Source organism: Chionomys nivalis, chromosome 1 (genome assembly GCF_950005125.1).
Source record: "Chionomys nivalis chromosome 1, mChiNiv1.1, whole genome shotgun sequence".
NCBI classification, from domain to species: domain Eukaryota; kingdom Metazoa; phylum Chordata; class Mammalia; order Rodentia; family Cricetidae; genus Chionomys; species Chionomys nivalis.
In genome coordinates, this window is record NC_080086.1 from 57235853 (window position 1) to 57259114 (window position 23262).

The 23262-nt window shown below is 42.0% G+C and overlaps 1 protein-coding gene and 1 non-coding gene across 20 annotated transcripts in view; one reads left to right on the forward strand and one right to left on the reverse strand.

Moving 5' to 3' along the window:
* Positions 1-23262, forward strand: part of Magi1 (membrane associated guanylate kinase, WW and PDZ domain containing 1) — a 618948-nt gene that overhangs the window by 492771 nt on the left and 102915 nt on the right. For all 19 annotated transcript variants that reach the window (XM_057790328.1, XM_057790346.1, XM_057790384.1 and 16 more), the window contains 2 exons: positions 5321-5527; positions 14378-14579. In XM_057790328.1, coding sequence (XP_057646311.1) covers positions 5321-5527; positions 14378-14579 — 409 coding nt within the window. The remainder of the gene's footprint in view (positions 1-5320; positions 5528-14377; positions 14580-23262) is intronic.
* On the reverse strand, positions 3891-3997 carry LOC130889560 (U6 spliceosomal RNA). Its single transcript, XR_009058604.1, has one exon. It is a non-coding gene; the product is annotated as a U6 spliceosomal RNA (small nuclear RNA).

A 23262-nucleotide genomic window follows, 5' to 3' on the forward strand; every position in this document is an offset into this window, starting at 1 on the left:
GTTTACAAGGGATGGACTATTCAGTGGGACTGGTTCTGAACATGCTTGCTTTACAAATGCCTCTGGGTAGAAGAGACTGATTATACACTTGGAGCATCGCAAAGGTTTTCCTTCAGCCTAGAAGTGCAGTGCCAGGGTGACATTTGAGACTGGAGTTTTGTGTTGCATATTTCTGCATGCTAATTAGAAAGGGGATGTCAGTGTTCAATAATGGGATTGTTTTGCTTCCTAGAAGATCTGCAGAAAAGCAGCTGCCAGCAGTATACTTATGGGGGACAGAGATATAAAGTGGGGTGAAGAGAGTTCATGTTTGTCATTGAGGAAAATGAAACCGTCTGGAGTCCTGTTCTTTGGCGGGCCCTGGGAGTCGTCTGTTGTGATAAGCTCTGCTGGCAAACTGTACTGTGGAATGTTCTCTGTTGATAATGAAAGTAACCAAATGAAACCTGTGCTGTCTTTGGCTTTTCCTTGAATTTGAAGATGGTGAGGCTAGAGCTCGGGAAATTTTATTTAATTTCTTGCTCAGAGATCCTAAGAGATTTCTGGAGTTGAGGGGTGTGAGGATGTTAGACACAAACAAATCTATGTTTTAATGCCCTTCATCATTTACAAACTGTGTGACTTTCATCTCCTTTAACTGAAAAATGAGACTACTGGTTCCTTTTGCTGCAAGATAGCTATAAATACTAGCTTGTCTCCTCTTTGGTCTCATACTCAAAGTCATGGGTATAGAGGAACATCTAATTACAGGGTGTTGGTTTATTATCCTTTTTATATATAAATATATGTTTACAGGGTGGGGCATGTGGGAAAAGGGATAGTAGAAAGTGATAGGAGGTTTTTGAATGTCATCATGGCAGAGTAGCGTAGGGACGTGCTATTCAGGAGTCACTAAGAGAGTGGAAAGACATGCCAAGAGTCCTGTCATTTAAACTGGATCCACAGTACCCGTGTCTAGGATGATCCTCGGCTGGGGTTTATGTGTGCTGTCACTGCTTGTTCCTTTATACCTTCTGCAAAGTATTGCTGAGTGACACTGTGTACCTCATAGACTGTGGCAGCCCTCAGGGAACACAGACATGCACAGAAACAGTAGTGGCTACTGCCACAGAGAATTTATAATCCAGAAGTGAGAACTGATGTGAAGTCAAACCACTCCATACATGCGGCGGAAGACGTTAGAAAGGGAGCCACGGTGTGTGTCCCCCGGTAACACAGTGGGGCTGATCAGAGTGTGGCTTTGATCCAGCCTGTGGGATCACAGATAATGTCCTGAGGACAGGTAGTAGTAAGAATGAGGGACAAAGGGAAGGGTGGGTACAAGAGCCATGAGCTGTTGAGGGGGCCCAGTTTGAGGGGCAACTGAATGGAGTCCTGTGGAGTCAGAGTGAGAGAGCATGCAGAAGGCAGCTGTAGACCAGCCTGGAGAGTGGGCAGGGCCAGAGGCCACAGGGCTGTGAGGTCAGGGCAAAACCCGATGAGCTGGATGTCTGTGTTCACAGAGCATATGCATGTCTCTCTCTGCTTGTAGAGGAGAGTGGAGGTTTTATAACACTACCTCCAAAAGAAGAAGGGAATCTTCGTCCACTTGCGGTTGACACTGCCCTCATTGGGCATGTCACTCATGGAATGCCACTATTGCCCTGGGCTTTTGGTTATTTTCAAATGCTTAGCTTTGGAACAGAAAAGGATTTTCTCGTGCTGAACTAACAGTGGCACCCTACAGGAGCCCTCAATGCTCCTCTCCTACAAAAGGCGGGATGGTGGATGGTTTTCTCTGTCTGAACATGGAGACCCTCGAGGTGCAGCAGAATCAACTGGAATCATGCGTATCAGGCCTACCCTGACCTATGGGACCAGCATCTGTAATTAATGTTCCTAGGCTGCTGTTTGCTGCTGGAGTTTTACAACACTGATATTTGCTGTGTAAAGGGATTTGTTTCTTTATGTCTTACTGCTAGTATGTAGCTTAGTGTTTAGAATAAAGATTCTCTCCAAGGATAGAAATGAAATTATAACTTTGTGTGAGTTGAGAAGCTGCACAGATTTGATTCATTCCTGCTGAAAATCCAGGCATAGTACAGTCTTCTTTAAATGTTTCATAAAACTCTTAAACATTGATTTGCAGCCCTTATTAATTCGTAAGTGTGAGTTAAAAACTATTTTCTTCGGCTTTGGTCATGGCACATAGATTGTGCCGGTTAGTTAAGGCCAGCCTTGCCTTCCTCTTTCCCTGCCTTCCCTTCCCTCTCTCCCCACCACCCCTGTTGGATTTTATTGTAGAACCTGTTCTGAAAATAGCAGAGAGGAAGAGAAATACATTCCCACTTGGGCCGGAGCCCGGGCACCTCAGGAAGTGTCTGTTGGGTAACATGGAGACTATGGGACAGCCAGGTTCAGGGCTCATAGGAACGATGCAACCTGCCAAGCAATAACCGTAATTAATTGTCTGATCATTTGTAGTACCTCAGTTATTTCTGTCCTTCACATGGAGTCTCCTGTACATGCTGCATGTTCTCTGCAAGGTCTGTGCTTCTGCCTCGGCTGGACTTGGCCTACTTAGATCACACTGGAAGTTCTTGAAAAGATGGAGTTTTTTTAGAAGGCACAGTTTGGATCTCAAACTCCAAGATGCTAGATACAGGCAACAGGAGTAGCCGTGGGACTCAGTATGTGACCCGCCTGCTGCCTGTAGTTACATGGGGAAAGATAGTCTATAGTGCTACACTCTTGTTGACCAAAAGTCCAGGGTCCAGACAGATACATCCAAAAGGAGTTGATTTAAAGGCCAGCTTACAGAGTCTGTGAGGACTTTGGGAAATTGTAGGTTTTCCTTCATCCATGCCATCACAAACACCTTAAGGTAGTGATCTGGGTTTGGCTCCAAAGTGCTTATGTGGCGAGACCAATAGAAGAGAGTAAGGGCAGACTTTATCTGCACAAAGCCTTGATTCACTGAGTGTGTCGGGGCTTGTTCTGGTGGCTCGGTTGCTTGGCTTTTGTCGCCCTGATGCCTAGAGTTACTTGAGAAAAGGAGCCTAATTGAGAAAATGTTCCCTTTAGATTAGATTTCCTATAGACAAGTCCGTAGTACATTTTTTCTTGAATAATGATTGACACAGGTGAGCCCAGACCATGGGGTGGGGTGTGTGCCACTTCTGAGCAGATAGTCCTGAGTTTTGAGGAAAGGATGCTGAGCAAGCCAGTAAGCAGCATTCCTCCATGGCCTCTGCTCAATTCCTGCCTCTAGATTCCTGCCTTCAGTTCCTCCCTGACTTCCCTCAGTGAGGAACTGTTTCCTGCTAGTGTAAGATGAAATAAACCCCTCCTTCCCGCAAGCTGCTGTTGGTTGAGTATTTCAGCCGAACAGTAGAAACCCTGACTGAAACAGACATGATGACTTTGGGCATAAGCTGCTTATCAGCATTGCCAGGGTACGGGAATGTGGGGACGCCAGCTAGTTGTTTCTTTTTTTTTTTTTTTTTTTTTTTTTTTTTTGGTTTTTCGAGGCAGGGTTTCTCTGTGGCTTTGGAGCCTGTCCTGGTCTCTGTGGCTTTGGAGCCAGGCTGGTCTTGAACTCACAGAGATCCGTCTGCCTCTGCCTCCCAAGTGCTGGGATTAAAGGCGTGCGCCACCATCACCCGGCTTTTTTTTTTTTTTTTTTTAATTGAAAAGAAAATTTTCCACCGCCTCCCAGCCTCCCATTTCCCTCCCCCTCCTCCCCTTCTCTCTCCCTCCGCACTCCTCCCCCTCCCTCTTGGGGCTGAAGGAAACCAGTTCTCCCTCCTTCAGCAGCCATTGATTGACTGTGGCTCTCTATGTAGAGGCAGGGCTTCGGGAAACCTCCCATCCACATTGCCACGTCAGCTGGCCTTATCATTAAGCCACCTTCATATTGCTTACGTAAATTTCGGCTTTATGTCATGCTTACACAGGGGCCCTTCATATCTTCTCTGTATTATTCCAATGTTAGTATAAGTGCTATCAAAGAGAGCACTTGATTAACTCTCTCTTACAAAGATTAAAGTTAAAAACAAACCTTTAAAAGCATTGTTTCTCATTTTGAAAGTTAATTGAATTTACTAGTTAGAATTTCGTCATTAAATGAAATTTAAAATAGACATATCTGGGGCTGGGCACATAGGTAGTTATGTGTTTGTCATGTAAGTATAAAGACCTGAGTTTAGCCTCAGGACCCACATAACAGAATAGGCTGTAATAGTGTGTGTTTATAATCTCGGTGCTGGGGAGGAGGAGACAGGTGGATAGGGCTTCACTGGTCAGCTAGTCTAGCTGAATCAGCAAACTTCAAGCCAGGAGAGACCCTGCCTAAGAAATGAAGGTAGATGGTGTGTAAGGAATGACACCTAAGATGTGAGTTGTACATGGTACGTCCACCCATGTATAAAAGTATACTCCATATGAACAAACATACAAATTAAAATCAAATACACATTTTTAAAAATTAAAATATCCATTTTGTTGGGCAGTAGTAGTGCACGCCTTTGATCCCAGCACTCAGGAGGTAGAGGCAAGAGGATCTCTCTGAGTTTGAGACCAAGCTTATCTACAAAGCGAGTTTCAGGATAGCCAGGACTGTTACACAGAGAAACCCTGTCTCAAAAGGGAAAAAAAAGTATCCACTTCATGTGTCATTCTTTCACATAGCAGAGGATTGTGGGGCCCATACCAAACACCAGGAATTGATGGTTAGAAGCAAGGGAAGACCATCACTTGAAGAGTGTTTCCCCAGGGGCACCAATGAAACAGTTTTCTGTTGGAACTTGGCAAGGATTTGTTCCTGCCTGGCATAACCCCTGTAGTCAGCCCTGCCATTCAGTTTAAGAGGTGCCACGTGGTGCTCACTGCCCTCCTTTTACAAAGTGCCCTGGTTCCCTCTTGAAGAGAGACGGAGACCTCGACCTTTGAGGCCTGGGAGGATCTTGGCAGTAATGCATTTTGTCTTCTGTGAGACTCACTCTTGATCTTGATCAGCCATATGTGCTTGCCTATCTAAGATGACCAATTGAAATTCAAATGTCATGACAATGAAGCGCCTCCATTCAGCACAGCCACTTTTGTTTTTGTCCCAGCTTCTTTGCATCGAAACCATGTGGCTTTCCTTTCCCTTCTGCAACCCCATAACTAGCTAGCTAGAAACGATGTCTTTGATAACCTATTCTAGAAATGAAAGTCAGCATGCTCTGGCTTTTCCAGCTTCATGTTTTAATGCTCTAAGAGATTTGGATGTGAATTCTTGGGGGCTGAAAAAAAAAAGTATTCGTTTTGAAACATGCAAATGTGTCTCTCCATCACCTAGGAAACTATTATGGGACACCCAAACCTCCGAGCCAGCCAGTCAGTGGGAAAGTGATCACGACGGATGCCTTGCACAGCCTGCAGTCTGGCTCCAAGCAGTCGACCCCGAAGCGAACAAAGTCCTACAATGATATGCAAAATGCTGGAATAGTCCACACGGAGAATGAGGAGGAGGATGATGTTCCTGAAATGAACAGTAGCTTTACAGGTAAGAAGAAACTGTTCCCTCTGAACGGATGTGCCAAAGTGCTGACTGGAGCCTTTACACAAAGATTCTAGCCAGTGTTTGGGGTTGTCAAGATTCAGACTCTGACCATGGGGTGCCGGGTGACAGGTGGTCATTTCCTTGGTCTATGTACCATGCTTGTTCCTGAGAATCTTTGAACTTCACCCAAACCATCTTTAATGCATTAGGAATAAATATCTGCAATTTCAAACTGGTTTCTTTCTCTTCAAAATACTACAACATGTTTAAAAACTTCTTTACTTCATTGCTTGATTATTTTTATTTGGGGGGGGCGGATTGTGAGACATGATCATGGTTGCTTAGTATAAATTGAAACATAAAAATTTGTTTTATGAGGTTACTGGCATTGAGGCTATGCTGGTGAGCTTCCAGAGCATCCTCTTCTCACCTAAGTAAAGATATAATGGAACCAGATCAGGTCTTCAGTTAACTTGTACAACTTTCCCTGTATAGCCTCCAGGGGGAACGATGGAAAAATAAATATTGTAGGGTTCTATAATGCATGTGCATGCTGCATGACAGAGCATGGGTTCCTGAGAAGATACATATTATGAAGGGGTGGTGAAGGATGAAGCCTCTGGGCAATAGAAGACCCAGAGGCTTGGGTGCATATTCTCAGTTAGTGAGCATATTTTTCACAATATGGGGTTTGATATGCGTGCTGTAGCTTAAAATGTAATAACTATATATGTATATGGCTATACAGTTCAAATTTGCACCATAACACACATACACAGTTTATAGCATATATGGAGTTGCTGATTGTTATGTGATTTACAAGTTCATCCTGTTTCTTCCATTTTGCCTGTATTTCTATTCTCCTTTACTGCCTCAGAATTGTAGCTATGGATGGTTTATCCATTTTCAGCATATTAGATCCTTTTCTCTCCGTATTGTCATTATCTAGTTAGACCCAGCCACAGTGAGTGGAAAGACTGGTCAGACTTATGCCTCCCTCCCTCTGCAGTCAAACTCTGATAGGATATTCAAGGAAAGGTTATTATATTTAAACACCATATACGGCCTTTTGTACTTCCCAGAGGCTTTCTCAGATATTAAGTCCAGAATCCTAAGAGATGGCTATAAAAGTTTTGATAATTTTATTATCAACAATAGTATAGCTCAGTGTTTTTTGCAAGAAATACTGGGTAGAAAAGGAGTACTTAGGTATTAAGGCTTGGCTTATGGTGGTTTTCCTTTACAGACAATATGCGTAGCATCATTTGTGTGTAAAATGGCTGTATTAAAATACTTCTAACTTTCTCTAAGAATTTGACTATATGAAAATTTCCATTTTTTTCATTTAGAGTGGAATAAACAGTGACTGACCTTTAGTTGCAGTATCTAGAAGATATTTGCCATTCTTATGCCTGCTTTTATTAAAATCCACTGATTTCATTCCTTGGGAATATTTTGTGTGTTTATTGTAGTCTTCTCCAAAATGAAAACAGATCATGCACAAGTGTTACCATTTCTTTTTAAAAACACCTAATACTTTAATATCTTGGTAGATCAGTGGATAAGAATAGCAAATCATGATCTAACTCACAGCAAAGAGGAGGTCCCCAAAGAATACCTAGCAGACCAGACTCAGGGAAGCAGCTCTGCCAACACAGGGAGCAGATCCCAGGAGTGGTCCCGAGGCGTGGATGCCCAGAGTAGACACAAGGAGAAGACCTTAGGAGTAGTCTCCTCAAGTAGACCCCTGGGGTGGTCTTTGATAGACCACAAGAGTATTCCCCATGAGTAGATCCCTGGAGTTGTCATCTGGAGTGGGTCCCAGAAGTGATTCCCAAAGATAAGTTCCCGAGAATAAGCCTCAGGAGTTGACCCCAGGAATAGACCCCAATAGTAGGCCTTTAGTAGGTCTTTAGTAGACCACGTAGTATTCCCTAAGAATAGATCCCTGGGGTTGGCTCCAGGAGTGATCTCTAGGATTTGTTCCCAGGAGCCTAGGGGCTTGCTCATGTTCCTTTACCTGTCTTCTACATGTTAAGGAGGCTTCTTGGTAGAAAGTAAGACCAAATTCATGATAGTAGCTTCAGTTATTGGTGGGTTTCCTGTTTTTAAATACTATACATTTCTATTAGTAGAAGCCAGGTCTCAGAAAATCTGATTTCTTTATCATCCCCAGTTGAAATTCTAGCATCTAAGTATAGCATATGTTCCCAGATCATCGTTGGTAAAACGTCTCATCATTAGTTTATACATAAAGCAGGAAGCCAAATGATCACCAGTTGCGCTCTTTAAGTTCCCACCTTAATACCAAGAAGGCAGGTAGCTTATACTACAAAGGGGTGGCATGTGCTGGAAGGATAACTCAGCGGTACAGCACGTGCCCAGAGTGTAAGTTTTGGGCCCGGTTCCAGGCACTGCATCTGGGGATGGGGGTGAGGTGGGGTGGTGAAAGAAAGTAGAAGGGAAAAAGAGAGGGAAAACAAAGAAGGGTGGGGTATCTTGATGTGCCTGTGCAATAGGGTAACATCAGCATGCAAGGAATATGTTGAATGAATTGCTAGTTCACAACACTAATGCTCTGCCATGTACTAACTCCATCTGGTACTCTCCAATAATTAAAAGCACTGTGATATATGTGTAAAAGGAGTTGTTCAAAGCATTTTGCACTGTATACCTCTTTAAGTTGCAATCCACCAGCTGCTCCGAGCTAACAGTTCCTTGAACAGCCGTGGCAAAATGGGGTCTTAGCTCTGTTTTAGACTGGCTTTGTTAAAGCTGTGACATTCATATCCAATGTAGAAGTACTATGTGTCCATTAAAAATGATACTCGCCAGGATGTTTAAAAATAACCTGATATTGCTGCAGTCCCTTGCTTGGATCATTTGAAGAAGTTATACCCCATAATCATCCTGTGTAACATTCATTGTCAATAGCAGGACCACAGAGGAATAATGGCCACATGTACCCCGAGGGCATAGCTTGTGCCTTCTTTATGAGATGACAGCAAACACTCAGCAATGAGCAGATACTAACCAAAGGACTGACAGTTGAACACTAGGTAGTGGGACAGTCTTCTACAAATGACCCCTGAATTACAAAGCTAAGAGGAGCCACTAAAGACAGATTCTTCTTATATGTACTTAATGATGGGAGAATTATACTGTCGGCCAAAGTACATGCTATTTAGACAACCAAAAATGTTAAAGAGCCATTTGGGGGACTGGAGAAGTGAATCAGTGAGTAAGAGCGTTTGCTGCTCAAGATTGAGAAGCTGAGGTCAAATCCCAGTTGGGAGTAAACACCCACATCAAATTAAGACTTTAAACAATTCCCATGCTACCTTAACCATTCTTTAGAGAACTGTTTGATGTAGCACGAATTCTAATTGTTCTTAATAATAAAAACTCGGAGTCAGCTACCAGGGGTGAAAACAGAGGAGCAGAATGACCAGTCACTAGAGTTCTTACCTCTACCAACGCTCAGACCAAAGGGGTGACTCTGTCCTCAGACTGCATCCTCAAACTGACCACTGCTCCGATTGCTGCCTCAGACTGCTCCTCAAATTGCATCTGAGCCCCTGTCTCCTCCCACCTTATATTCCTCTCTTTACCCAGCCATATTACCTCTGTCTCCACCTCCCTAGTTCTGGGGTTAAAGGCTTGGGATCACCTTTGTGTGAGCATTGTTTCTCTCTTAGACAGATTCAATCTCCTGTAGCACAGGGTGGCCTTGAATTCAGAGATCCTTGTCTGCCTCTGCCTCCCAAGTGCTGGGATTAAAGGTGTGTGCCAGCACTGCCTGGCCGCTAGTGGCTTAGCTATGCTCTCTGATCTTCAGGCAAGCTTTATTTATTAGAACACAAACAAAATATCACCACAGTCTGAAAACATAGTTCTTGTATGAGCTGAGTCTTCCTCAATGTGATGTTTAAAGAAGTCCCTTTAAGCCGGGCAGTAGTAGCACATGCCTTTAGTCCATCCCAGCACTGGTGAGACAGAGGCAGGCTGATCTTTGTGAGTTTAAGATAGCCTCCTCTACAGAGTGAGTTCCAGGACAACCAAGCTACACAAAGAAACAGTGTATCAAAAAAAAAAAAAAAATCAAAACTTTTTTTTTTTTTAAACTTCAATCCTGTTTTTTTTTTTTTGCAACAAGGAGCAGGCATGTAGTAAGTGGTGGGTCTGGGGGTTTCTTGGACACATGAGAAGTGAAATGTCCAGAGGATTGTTAGAAGTGGGCGTTGACTTCTGTGGAGTCATTCTGCATCTTTCTCACTCCATATTGCTATCTGTTAGTAATTTTGAGATGATCCTTCTGTTTTTGTGTGGTCTCCTTTCTGTTTTTGTAGATATCTGTGAATCTGTCTCTTTGATATCCATTGTAAACTGTTGCTGTTGTTTTTCTTTACTCTTCACTCTTTGGTCCTTTATCTCTTCTCCCCCTCCCTGCTCCCAAATAATCACATGAGGCTTAATCTTACTTATGAATGCCCGGTCTTAGCTTGGTTTGTTTCTAGCAAGCTTTTCTTATCTAATATTATCCCATTTATCTTTTGCCTCTGGGCTTTTTCTTTATCCTATATACCTTTCTTTACTTCTTAATCCATGACTTGCTATGTAGCTGGGTAGCTGGCCCCTGGAGGCCTCCTCCTCCTTTCATTCCTCTTCCCTGTTTTCCCCTCCTATTTTTCCTCTCAGCCTGCCTGCCCTGCCTATCCTTTCTCCTGTCTTGCTGTTGGCTGTTCAGTTCTTTGTTAGATCAATCAGGTATTTTAGACAGGCAAAGTAACACGGCTTCACAGAGTTAAACAAATGCAACATAAAAGAATGAAGCAATCTTTGCATCATTAAATAAATATTCCACAGAATAAACAAATGTAACACATCTTCAACTAATATTCTACAACAGTAAACTTTTTAAAACAGACTTCACTTTATTTTTCTTGTATAAGAACCTCATGGGGTGGTCACAGCTGGAGCCTGGGTACTTTGAACCGAGAGAGACTCTGGTGTGGGTTTTCACAAGATAACCAGTGAATTCCTGATAAGACTTGGTGAACAGTCTTTTTCCAGAAGCTGGGGGTTAGGTAGCTGTAGGTCTTAGAGATGGCATCAAAGATGACCTTGGCAAAGTTGCACAGGGTGGCAGTGTGGTCCCTAGCAGTCATCAATACCAGCCATTATCAGTAGCTTCTTGAGCACAGGAGCAGAGACCATGCCAGTGCCTCTGGGGGTAGGGATGAGTCGCACCAACACAGCGCCACAGTGGCCTGTAACTGCATAGAGCTGTGTGAAGCTTGTCAATCGAATTCCGCCAAGTAGCCTCTCCGCTCAGGGACAATGGAAAACTTGGTCAAGATAATGACCCTGCTGATGGCAGTAGCTACTTCCATGGAGCACTTAAAAGCAAGACCACCATGACCATTGTGGTCTCAATAGTGAGAAAAGCCTTGAACCTGGTCCAGTGAACAGCCTAAGTCTGCTTCTGTAGTGGCATGATCTTTAAAACCTCATCCTTTAGGGATGAACCAGGGACCAAAATCAGTAATCCCGGATTCCTTAATGGGCAGAGATAACAGGTAGATCTCTAGGGACTTGATCTTCATGTCCTTAATCTGGGAGCCCAGGTGACGGGGATCTCTCCACTCCTTGTCGTTAGCTTTGCCTTCATGAGCCCCACGGCCTGGACAAGGCCATGAACTCAACCATGACAGTGGCTCCTAAAACCACTGCTGAGTCTTTGGCAGATACTGCCACTGCCTCCTAATCCTGGGCCCTTGGGTCCTCCAGGCTCTCCAACTGCACCGGCGTTTGCACCATTTGGGGTCATTTAAGAAGAGGGCCTCTGTAAGGTTTGCTTGTAGGTGTGTGTAGTGCATTTCCTTTGTTAATGATAGATGTGGGAGGGCCCAACTCTCTGGGGGTCATGGCCACCCCGGGGAAAGTGATCCTGGGTAGTAGAAGAAAGGAGGCTGAATAAGCCATGAGAAATAACCAGCACTTTTCAAGGCAAGATTTCTTTGACGCTTTGGAGCCTGTCCTGGAACTAGCTCTTGTAGACCAGGCTGACCTCGAACTCACAGAGATCCGCCTGCCTCTGCCTCCCAGGTGCTGGGATTAAAGGTTGCACCACCACTGCATGGCCAAGCAGCATTCTTCTTTGGTCTCTGCTTCAGTTCCTGTCTCCAGCTTCCAGCCTTGAGTTTCTGGCCTTAACTTCTCTCCATGGTAGAATACAACTGTAAGCTGAAATAATCCATTTCCTCTCCAAACTACCTTTGGTCTTGGTGTTCTATGACAGCAATAGAAATGTGACTGAGACACGTGACCTTTCTTAGTCTTGCAACATGCACCTATTCCTGAACCAATGGAAACAGCAAAAATGATAGAATATTCCTAAACCCAAGAGTGTGACTTGGAACCACATATGGGTTTGTATCTCTTTCTATCTGGACCACCCTGACACTGGATGGCCTCCAAACAGGAGCCTTAATGATGGCACCAAAATGAGAGGGGAGAGTTGTTGGCCAGGACGTCCTACAGATGGCCGAGTCAGTGGTGCTAGGCTGTGGTAGAACTGCTCATCGTGTAGGCTTGGAATTGTGCCATCCAGCCTTTGGAGAGTCTCCTCGTGTGTTGAGCTCACTAGCTGTTCATCAGACAGCCTGGGAACCAGCGTTTTATCCCTTACTCTGCTTTTGCTCAGAAATGTCAACAGGGAAGTGACTATGAGAGACAGAAAAAGACTCTATCTTGATTAGTATGTTTTGAAGCCCCATGGAGATTGACATTTTAATATCATCTTCCTCTATGAAAAGTCAGCAGGGATATCAACAGTGATGTTTATGGCTGTTTTGATGACATCATCCTTGATGTTTCTGGTTAATACGGAGGCAAGGAGACATATTCACTGAGAGCCTTCTTCTAAGATCCAAGTCAGATCAGCCCGCCCACATGATGCTGTTCTGGGGTAACTGTCTTGGTTTTCACAGGAACAGTCGCTTTAGCTTCCCAAAGGAGTCTCAGTTCTGACTCACTGCCATAGCTGTCTTAATATTCTAAACTTTTATATTCTTTTTAGCTTAATTTGACAGTATTTTATCTTTGCCAGCATCTATCTGTGGTAGGAGGCACTTGTTCATTCTGGCTGTGCAAACCATGAATAACCACACAGAAACTATATAATTTAAATCACTGCTTGGTCAATCACTTAAGTGTATTGGTGTCTAGCTCTTATATCTTTGGTTAACCCATTTCTATTAATCTGTGTATCGCCACTTGGCTGTGGCTTACTGACAAGGTTCTGCTGGCCACTTGAGTCTTTTTCGTCTGGAGGCTCCATGGCTTCTGGCAACTCCGCCTTCTTTTTCCCAGCATTCAGTCTAGCTCCCATTAACCCACACCTGCCTAGTTCTACTCTGCCCTATCACAGGTCAAGGCAGCTTCTTCATTAACCAATAAAAGCAACACATAGACAGAAGGACTTCCCACACCATCTATCAAAAGTTTTCTAATAATTTATACAAAAATCTACAAAAATGCCACTGAGTCTATAGGTTCAGTTTGATATTTTTCCCCTCTTCTGAATCATGAAACCTAATAAATTTGATGGGATGAGATCTCAGATCAGTTTGAGATTTTGGTACAGAAGCCTTAGAGTTTAAATTGATAAATTGGTTTCTTCTTTGCTATCTTCAAGGTAATTGTTCTCTCGTTTCTTTTCAAAATAACTTTTGCTGTGTTTTTTGTTGATTTGCTTGTTTGTTTTGGTGGGTGGTTCCTTTTCTTCTAGAGATTGAGGCCCAGGCCTGGCATGTGCCAAGTATATGCTCTACTACTCAGCTATATCCCTGGCCGTCCTCATCATTTTGATCCTTTCTGTTTACCCAAGTGAAATAGAAGCCAGAGTTGATAGCCAGAACTGGGAAAAGTAAATTCTTTTAAGACTATAGATGCTCAATTCGGGCATCTTTTTCTTCTCTTGAAATGATCAAGTGATTTTTGTCTTTGAGTCTTATCTATGTGACATATTACAGTTACTGATTGAACTGTCCCTGAACCATCTCTGGAAAGAAGCCAACTTGATCATGATGAAAAAATTTTTTGATGGGTTCTTGAACTTAGTCTGCAAGTATTTTATTGAGAAGTTTTGCAACTGTATTCATCAAGGGTATACAGAACAGAAATTAAATAATTATTAAATCTCTAGCTATAAATGAGACATCTGTGATGCCCTCACCAAGGTTTAGGGAGCCTTGGAGATGAAGGGATGCATGAATTTATAAGAGCCAAAAAAAGGTGGTGAGTGGGGTGGAACCCTAACTTCTAGGCATGACGTCACTGTTGCACTGTTGAATCCATAGTAGCTGTGATGACCTTCTCAAGATGTCTGTAAGATGAGAGGAAGCAGTTCATGAGGCCATGTACTCCGCAATGCTTTACACTCGCTAATGGTTGATTAGAGGACATGGAGGCATTTTCATTGGTATTGCTATGGGCAAAACATACAAGTTTTTGTAAACATGTTGATGAAAAACTCAAGGGTCACTAAAAGTTTGGGATATAAAGTAGGAGGAGGGCTAGGTGTGAATAGCAAAGGAATCAGTGAGAAAGGGGAATATGAGAAGGTAGTGGGTTAATATGATCCAAACCTATTGTATACCTGTGTGAAAATGACATAATGAAAGCCATTATTATGCATAATTAATATTTGTTGATAAAATCTAGGAACAGAAATGAGTATGGGGGAAGAATGTAGCTGTATTTGTCACCTATTCCCCAGGCTTGCAGCGTGTTGTTGAACACCTTTTTGCTTGTTTTTTTTCTCTCTTTCCCTTGTGCCTTCTGGAGCAGCCGATTCTGGAGACCAGGACGAACACACTCTCCAAGAAGCAACGCTCCCGCCTGTGAATAGTAGCATCCTTGCTGCTCCCATCACGGACCCTTCTCAGAAGTTCCCTCAGTACCTACCTCTTTCTGCAGAGGATAATTTAGGTCCTCTACCTGAAAACTGGGAGATGGCCTATACCGAAAATGGAGAAGTCTATTTTATAGAGTAAAGTATACCATTTTCTCTACCTGAAAATACCCTTCTCGCTGTCTTCCTCCCGCTGTCTTGCTCTGGATATCAGCTAAGCCTGAGAGAACTGATCACACAGCAGTGTTATTCTGATTATATAAGCTTGATGTAAAAAGTTTTCATCCCTATCAGTCTTTTTTTTTATTTCATAATATTTTATTCCACATTTTGTATATCTCAAAGAGATTTATGTATTTCCCTTGTACTTATTTATGTTTCCTGTGACATTAATTTTATTTTTATTGATTTTTATTGAGCTCTACATTTTTCTCTGTTCCCCTTCCTGCTTCTCCCCTCCCCTTCAACCCTTTTCCAAGGTCCCCATGCTCCCAATTTACTCAGGAGGTCTTGTCTTTTTCTACTTCCCATGTAGATTATATATATGTAGGTCTTTCTTAGCGTCCTCATTGTTGTCTAGGTTATTTGGGATTGTGGTTTGTAGGCTGGCTTTTTTTTTTTTTTTTTTGCTTTATGTTTAAAAACCACCTATGAGTGAGTACATGTGATAATTGTCTCTCTGTGTCTGGGTTACCTCACTCAAAATGATGTTTTCTAGCTTCATTCATTTTCCTGCAAAATTCAAGATGTCGTTATTTTTTCTGCTGTGTAGTACTCCATTGTGTAAATGTACCACATTTTCCTTATCCATTCTTCGGTTGAGGGGCATATAGGTTGTTTCCAGGTTCTGGCTATGACAAACAATGCTGCTATGAATATAGTTGAGCACATGTCCTTGTGGCACGATTGAGCATCCTTTGGATATATACCCAAAAGTGGTATTACTGGGTCTTGAGGAAGGTTGTTTCCTAATTTTCTGAGAAATCACCACACTGACATCCAAAGGTGCTGTACCAGCTTGCATTCATACCAACAATACAGAAGCATTCCCTTTACCCCACAACCTCTCCAGCATAAGTTGTCATCAGTGTTTTTGTTCTTGTCCATTCTTACAGGTGCAAGATGGAATCTCAGAGTTGTTTTGATTTGCATTTCTCTGATGACTAAGGATGTTGAACATTTCCTTAAGTGTCTTTTAGCCATTTTACATTCCTCTGTTGAGAGTTCTCTGTTTAGGTCTGTACTCCATTTTTTTTATTGGATAATTTGTTATTGTGATGACCAATTTCTTGAGTTCTTTGTATATCCTTATCAGTCTTAACTATTCAGTGTGAGAGCATTTAGGAAGAGTAAGGTCTACAATTTCTTTAAGGGGTTAGACAACTGAATCCTTTTTCTATAATTATAATAAATAACCATTCTATTTTCCCGTTAAAGTGGTAACTACTTGACATTTTTCTTCACTGGTTTCAGTTTTTTTACTACTGAGTTTTCAGGCTTCTTTAATATTCTGACATAATTTATTGATTTTTCTTATGTGTAATTGTAATTTTTCTTAAGTGTGACTTTTCATTGCTTTTCAAAGTCAAGGAGCTTTTAATTCAACTTATCTATTTTATTTTTTCTCCCTTTGTGGAGTGTGCCTTTACTGTGGTAGAAAGAAATCATTTTCTAACTCAGAGTTTAAGACTTTCTGTTACAGTTTTTGAAGAAATTTCATAGCTCTCCACCTAATGTTTAGGTGTGTGGATGGATACATGCTAATTTTATTGCATGCTACAATATAAGTGAATCGGGATTTGAGAAAATGTAGATGGGAAAGGATTAAATTGTCTATGACTAAAGTTTTAAACAAGTAGCATTAGCAGAAATAGAGGGAAAAAATCTAATATATTTCCTGTAACTGAAAACCCAAAAATCTTCTGGCTCCCCTAACAGTGGAGGCACATGTTTAAATGCAGTGTTTCGAATCTGCTGTCGGTGATGTGCAACACTTTTTATGGATCATAGATGGATTGGGGACCAATTAATTATTCTGTTAAAGCAGTAGTACAATGCTCTAACTGTATCCCCAGTACACAAACAAAAATATAGATAAATCTATTCTTCTCACATAAATGGCCTACTGCTAAGTGAGCCAGCCAAGGCAGGCATTGCAAAAGAATACCTGAACACCTCAACTTTCTAAAATACATGCATGCATCTAAGTGAGGGGCTTGTTTTCTAACCATAGTACACATTTGAAACTTGGCACACACCATGTATTTTATTACTAGAGAAAGGAAATAAAAATTAAAAGTGCAGTTCTCCTCAGCACATGGGCGTGAGGAAGAAAGCTAGAGGCTCGGAACAGTGACTTTACAAACCCACCTGGAAAGAAGTTTGTGAGGCTCTGGTGTTGGCCAGCCAGAGGGCGGAGACACCTGTGGCCCTTGCCTGTTTCTTGCTGACGTCAGGTGCCTGTTAACACAGTAATGGGGGCGCACAGTGGTCGGCGCTTTGTTTTGTCCACTCCCCAGCCGTGTGGCCTGGGCACCTCGAATCCTCTTGGTTCAATCCCTTTGAACCCCTTCAGTGGATACGATGTGGCAGGCCTTCCTGGTCCCTGGGCTGCAGGGCTGGAGGGAGCAGCATGTGCAGTGCTTGAGGCGATGACATTTAGCTGTCTCTGCTCCTGCTAGTGGCACAGTCCTCCCTCCTGGTTACTGCAGATGAATTTCAGCATTGCTAAAAGGAGACGGGATATCACCTTTAGCTTCAGACTTTCATAGTTAGATTTTTATAACTTACTGCCTTCAAAATTATGTCCATCAGCAAGAATTGTGCCTAGCACAGGAAAATACAATAGAGGTGTTCCCAATATCAAATAATGTATGAAACGCACATTCATGGAAAAGAATCAACCTATAATTTTGCCAAGGACTGAATTGATAAATTTTAGAAAAGAAAGTTCAGTATGCTAACAGTAAATGAAATGCTAGTCCCCCCAAACTATGGGTAGCTTGAATATATGCTCTGTCTATGTTTGTAAGTTAACATAACTTTTAGGAGGACAGTTTCATTGCCCTAATATCAAAACGTGATTCTGGCAAGTATGACACCGGCTTTCCGGGTGTTAGTTCAGGGGGTATTGACGGTATACTCCATTTGACTGCAGATGTTCTGTGGTGGTGGAGCTCCTGCCTTCTGTACATGAAGACTAGATTTGATCACCAGCACTTGAAAAAAAAGACAAAAACCTATACATATAAACATTCATACATGCCATTTATATGTTAGCCTAAATTTCACACACGTAACACATACAGAACTAAACTTTCAACGCTGTTTTCTTTCTGAAAAGAACTTAGAGTATCTTGCATTGAATAGCAAGTTAAATTAGAACTAAATTGAATGTGTGTGTTATGTTTTACAGATTTGGAAAATTCTAAAATATTAGATTGGTTTTACAGTTTTGGGAAAAGCTGAACTATTTTAAGTTAACAAGAATATTAAAGACAAAACATAGACTTAGGAGCCTTGTACAGTGTGCAGAACACTGAACTAAGGGAACTCTGAACGGAGCCTTGGATCCAACTGTCCCGACCATGTCTTCAGAGGAACCATGGGCAGCTCATTCTTGGAGTTTTCTTTGTAATTCATTTATCTTAGGATTTGGGCAAAAGAAACTGGCCACTCAGAAACACTAGCAGATAAAGAAACAGATGGTCCCAATGAAAGCCTGCTTTCTCTTGCTGAATAATTGGGAAAGGAGGGGAATCCTACAACTCAGCCAGCTCTTGGTGAATAGTTCCTGAACCCCAGATAGCCACAGAACATACCAGGATCCTACCCTTTCTCCCAACAGACAGTTGAGGAGGGAACCTAGATATCACCCCTTAATAGCCTAAACCTGCCTGTCAGGTACTCTCAGAAAAACTTTTTGCAGAGATGGAATGTTGGTTGTAGCCAGGCAGATACAATGCTGCCTGCCCCTTCTCCACCTAAACACTGTGCAACTGTGAGAAGGGAGTGTGAACCTCCTCCCTATGTGGTAGTGCCATTTCCCTTCTGGGGTGGTGTCCAGGGTTTCCGTCATGGTCCTGTAGTAGAGCCCACAGGTGAAACCTGTCGTTCAGAGCAGTAGTGAGATTCTTCTCTCCCTTCCTGCTGTGCTGGTATCAGGCAAGGCCTCCTAAATAACTGGAATGAGCCTCTCAAAATGGGGGGGGGGGCAAGAATGTCCTTCCCCATCTGGTGTCATTGAAAGTGAAGTAAGGCCCCTATAACTGTCTGGATCATAGTCAAGGTAAGCCAGTTAAAGTAGGTTTAAGGGAAATCCATAGTTTTGTAATATAATATTTTTGAATATTTAAGTTAACTAAAAAGTCACTTCTTAGCTGAACCTGTTGGTACAAGCCTGGAATTGACCTATTCATTGTGCTGGGTATCAGAATTTAAAGGACTTCCTTAGCAACATATTGATACCCTCTTTCAAAATAAATACAAAGGGAGTTAGGTTATAGCTTAGTATTAGGGCATTTGCCTAGCATATGTTAGGCCTTGGGTTTAATTCCCTGTACTACAAATAGATAATGATTGATTGTTAGGGAGACCGACCGACAGACAGACAGACACATTTCTTGTAGCAAGAGACAGAACGATCTCATGTTCAGTGAGAGAAAGCAATCAGCAGATACCAACACAAAGATGGCAGAGATGTCAAAATTTTACAAGCACCCATTATATATAGTTAGACATGGTACCACACTTCTGAAGTCTCAACACAGGAAGATGGAGACTCTAGAGCCAGCCTGAGCAAGCAGCATTTAGAGAGCTTGTTTCTTGCATACATGAATGAATGAATGAATGAATACATACATACATACAGCCATTACAAAATATTTCACTAGTCAGTTATAGACATACTTGAAACAAATAGAAAACGTAGAACTTTAAAAAAAAAGTGCAACAGCCAAATAAAAAAGGCCACTAGATGGGTTCAGCAGTCCTCACCGTCAGCACCAGAATGAGAGCCAGAGAAGGCAGGGGCTGGATGTGAAGGTGGGAAACAGAGACTGCCTGATCCTTACAACACACCAAACATGGGAGAGAAGTAGAGGAACAGACTTCTGGGAGCCTTGGCGCCACTTACAACCATACAACACTGGTGATCAAAGCTTTAGGAACAGACAGTAAATGGGCAAGGAAATAATGAAGAATTAATATTTCAAAATCTCCCAAATTTAGCAAGATTGAAGAAACGGGTGAAATCAAACTGAATAAACACATTAAAAGATGCACATCTTAGTCAAGTTACTTTTCTATTGCTGTAGGAAAGCACCACAACCAAGAGCCATTAATGGAAGAGTCTATCTCTGTTTACAGCTGCTGAGGGAGGATCTGTAATGGCAGGAAGACACTGTGGCCAGAGCAGGAAGCACAGAAAGTGGGCTGGAAGTGGCACTAGGCAATAAACTTGCAAAGATCTCCACCCACCCACCCCCCGCCCTGGTGTGCCTTCCTCCAGCAAGGCCCCACATCCTAAAACTTCCCAAACAGAACCACCAGTTGGAGACCAAGTGTTCAAACATGAGCCTATGGTGAGGTTTCCCATTCAAATCATCATAACTCAGCATAAAAATCTTGAATAGGAGAAATGACACCTTAAATATAAAATATAACAACTGATGAGAGAGACTAGAACATGTGGGTCGCGACCCCCAGGGATCACATATCTAACATCAACACGTCAGGTCGCATTGTTAGGAAGGTTGAGAACCACCAGACTAGAAGGTAGAGAAGAGTTGTTTGCACCCTGAGAGAGGGGAAATAGCTCAGTGACTTAAAGCCCCTTTCGAATGAGAATAATCTCAGATGAACAAGCACAAGGAATGGTAGTCATCAGCGAGCAGGACTACTCTACGTGAAGAAGCCATAGTAGAAAAAGCAAAAATAATAAGAGAAACTTGTCTTTACCTCTTGATTTTTCTTAATTAATTTAGAGAATTGAAATAAAAAGTTTAATACTTTTTCCTTACAGATTTATAAAAAAGCAGTAAACTAATTATAAATAAAAAAAATAAGTGTAGCTAAGATTTTTATATTTTAATTGAACAGGGAAAATGGTAATACCAGTAGCTTGTATAACACATATGAAGGAATATATAAATTTAATAAGTTATAAACATATGTGAAGTACTACCTAAATGTAATAAGATATGATATCTTAATAGTTACATGTAATACCCTGTAGTGGTTAGTTTTATGTCAACTTAGCACAACCTGGAATCGTCAGAGTTGAGGGAGTCCCAGTTAAGAAACTGTCTCCATAAGATTCAGGCTATAGGCAAGCCTGTTGGTAATTTTCTTTTTATAAAATTTTACTTACTTGTTTTTTTTTTTAGCTATGAGTGCTTTATTTGCAGGTATGCCTACATGCCAGAAGAGGACATCAGATACCATATAGGTGGTTGTAAGCCATCATGTAGTTGCTGGGAATTGAACTCAGGTCCTCTGGAAGAGCAGCCAGTGCTCTTAACCACAGAGCCATTATTCCAGCTCCTGTAGGTTGATTTCTTAATTAGTGATTTATTGAAGAGCTCCACCCACTGTATGTGGAGCCACCCCTGGGCCAGGGTTGTATAAGAAAGCAGACTGATCTAGCCTCTGCACCAGCTCCTGCCTCCAGGTTCCTGCTCTGCTTGAGCTCCTGTCCTCACTGCTTTTGATGATGAGCTGTTACATGGAACTGTGAGAGAAGTAAACCCTTTCTTCCCCCAATTGCTTTGGTCATGGTGTCTGACCACAGTAACAGAAACCCTCACATACCCAAAGCAAAAACTCAATAGCAATCAACAGTAGTGCAGATAAAGAGAAAGGATTTCTCAAGTCTAGTAGCCCACAGGGAAGCTAGAAAAAGAGTTGGGAAGCAAGAACATGGTCAGTGATTTATAAGTAACTGAAACAAGATTTATGCCCTGGAAATGCTGAAGCATGCATGGGCAGCCTGTATATGGTGGTTCTGTTGAACTTGTCCATATTGGGTGTTATGGTTTAAATTGATGAGGATGGCTGACCGGGTCTCTTCCTCAAGAGGGCACCAGGTCTCATTACAGATGGTTGTGAGCCACCTTGTGGGTGCTGGGAATTGAACTCAGAACCTTTAAAAGAGCAGCCAGTGCTCTTAACTGCTGAGCCATCTCTCTAGCCCCCAATTATAAGTAGCTACACGAAATTAATTGAATGCAACAAAACTTATTTCAGATGTAACAGCTGAGGTATGCTGAACATAAAAGGATAGGAAAAACATAATAAAAATATTAATCACAAAAGACTAAACATCATAGTATTAGCTAATGAAGCAAGCAAAAAACCAAACATTTCACAAATAAGCACTAGACTTCTTTAGAAAGAAAAAGTACCAATAATTCAAAACAGTATTTATGAAAGAAATTAATTGCTTTTGTGCAATTTTGTGGCCAAGTCTTTCTTTTTGTAACTGTCCTGACCTCAAACTTGTAATCTTCTTGCTTTAGTCTCCTTAGTGCTCAGCCTGAGGAAAAAAATAAATTAAATGAAAATATTGCCTATCAGAGCGGAACGGAACCCAGTGAATGACAAAGGTAGGTGTGTAGCAGTGAGCACATTTATGAAGAAGAGAAGGCTCTGCTCTGTAGTCTAAGCTTTTATTTCAAGAACCTAGAAAAGGAAGAGTAAGTCAAACTCAAAGTCAGGGATGCCTTAACAGCTAAGGACCCTGGCTGTCCTTGCAGGGGACCTGATTCCCTTCCCAGCATCCACATGGTGTCTCATAAAGTTTGTGACTCCATTTCAGGGTCTGGCATTATCTGATGACTTCGACAGATAAGCTGCATGTATGTGGTGCATGTGCATAAAGGCAAACACTTATACATGTAAACTAAAAATAATAAATCTCAGCACACATGCACCCCCCCACACACACATGCATAGACTGTAGAACAGATCACAGGGAAGAGTAATGAACAGCAATCATTGGAACTGAACCCTGAAGCAAAAATGCCTGGGATGGCTAATTCTGCGAAGTTCTAATAGACCTGAAGAGCATCTATAAGACAAAGAATGAAAGATGGAAATTTGCCACTATTAATCACGCAGGGAATCATCACTAGTCCTGAAGATGCCAGAAGCTACTAAGAGAATGTGGCCACAGGTGTACATATACACATTTAATAAACTACATCAGTCGGACCAATGTTTCCAGAGACACAGCCTATATCTCTAGTATGACGTGGGATTTTAAGGAGTCCTTAACTATTAAGAAAGTAAGTTCATAGTTTTGAACTCCTGGAAAAGAAATCTTAGGCTCATGTGGTTTCACGTGGAGAATTCTGTTGTAGAAGAATGAGCACCATTTCTACACAATGTTTTTGTGGCAGTGTTACCCTATGAAGGATACAAAAGAAGGCTTGCCATGTATGCCTACAGCACAGATTCAAACACTGCTACTGAAAAACAAAAGAAACAAAAACTCAAGGACATTACAAATAGAAAAAGGAAAAGAAAAAGAAAATTTAATTGGAGTAGTATGCCATATTAACCGACTAACGAACAAATCCAATAGCCTACATGCTGTACCCCGGAAAACCCAGCTCTCAGGAAGCTGTCGAGTTTGAAGCCAACCTGCATTGTGAGATCCTGTCTTTACAAAAACTACGGGGATGGGGGGGGGACGACAAACACGCACACACAATCTTAATAACACAAAAGGGAATTTTAAAATTTCTATATTCATAATAAACACGCGTCCTAACTGTCCCAGTGCCCAGCTTGCAGAAGTGTTGCCTTTGATGGCATCTAG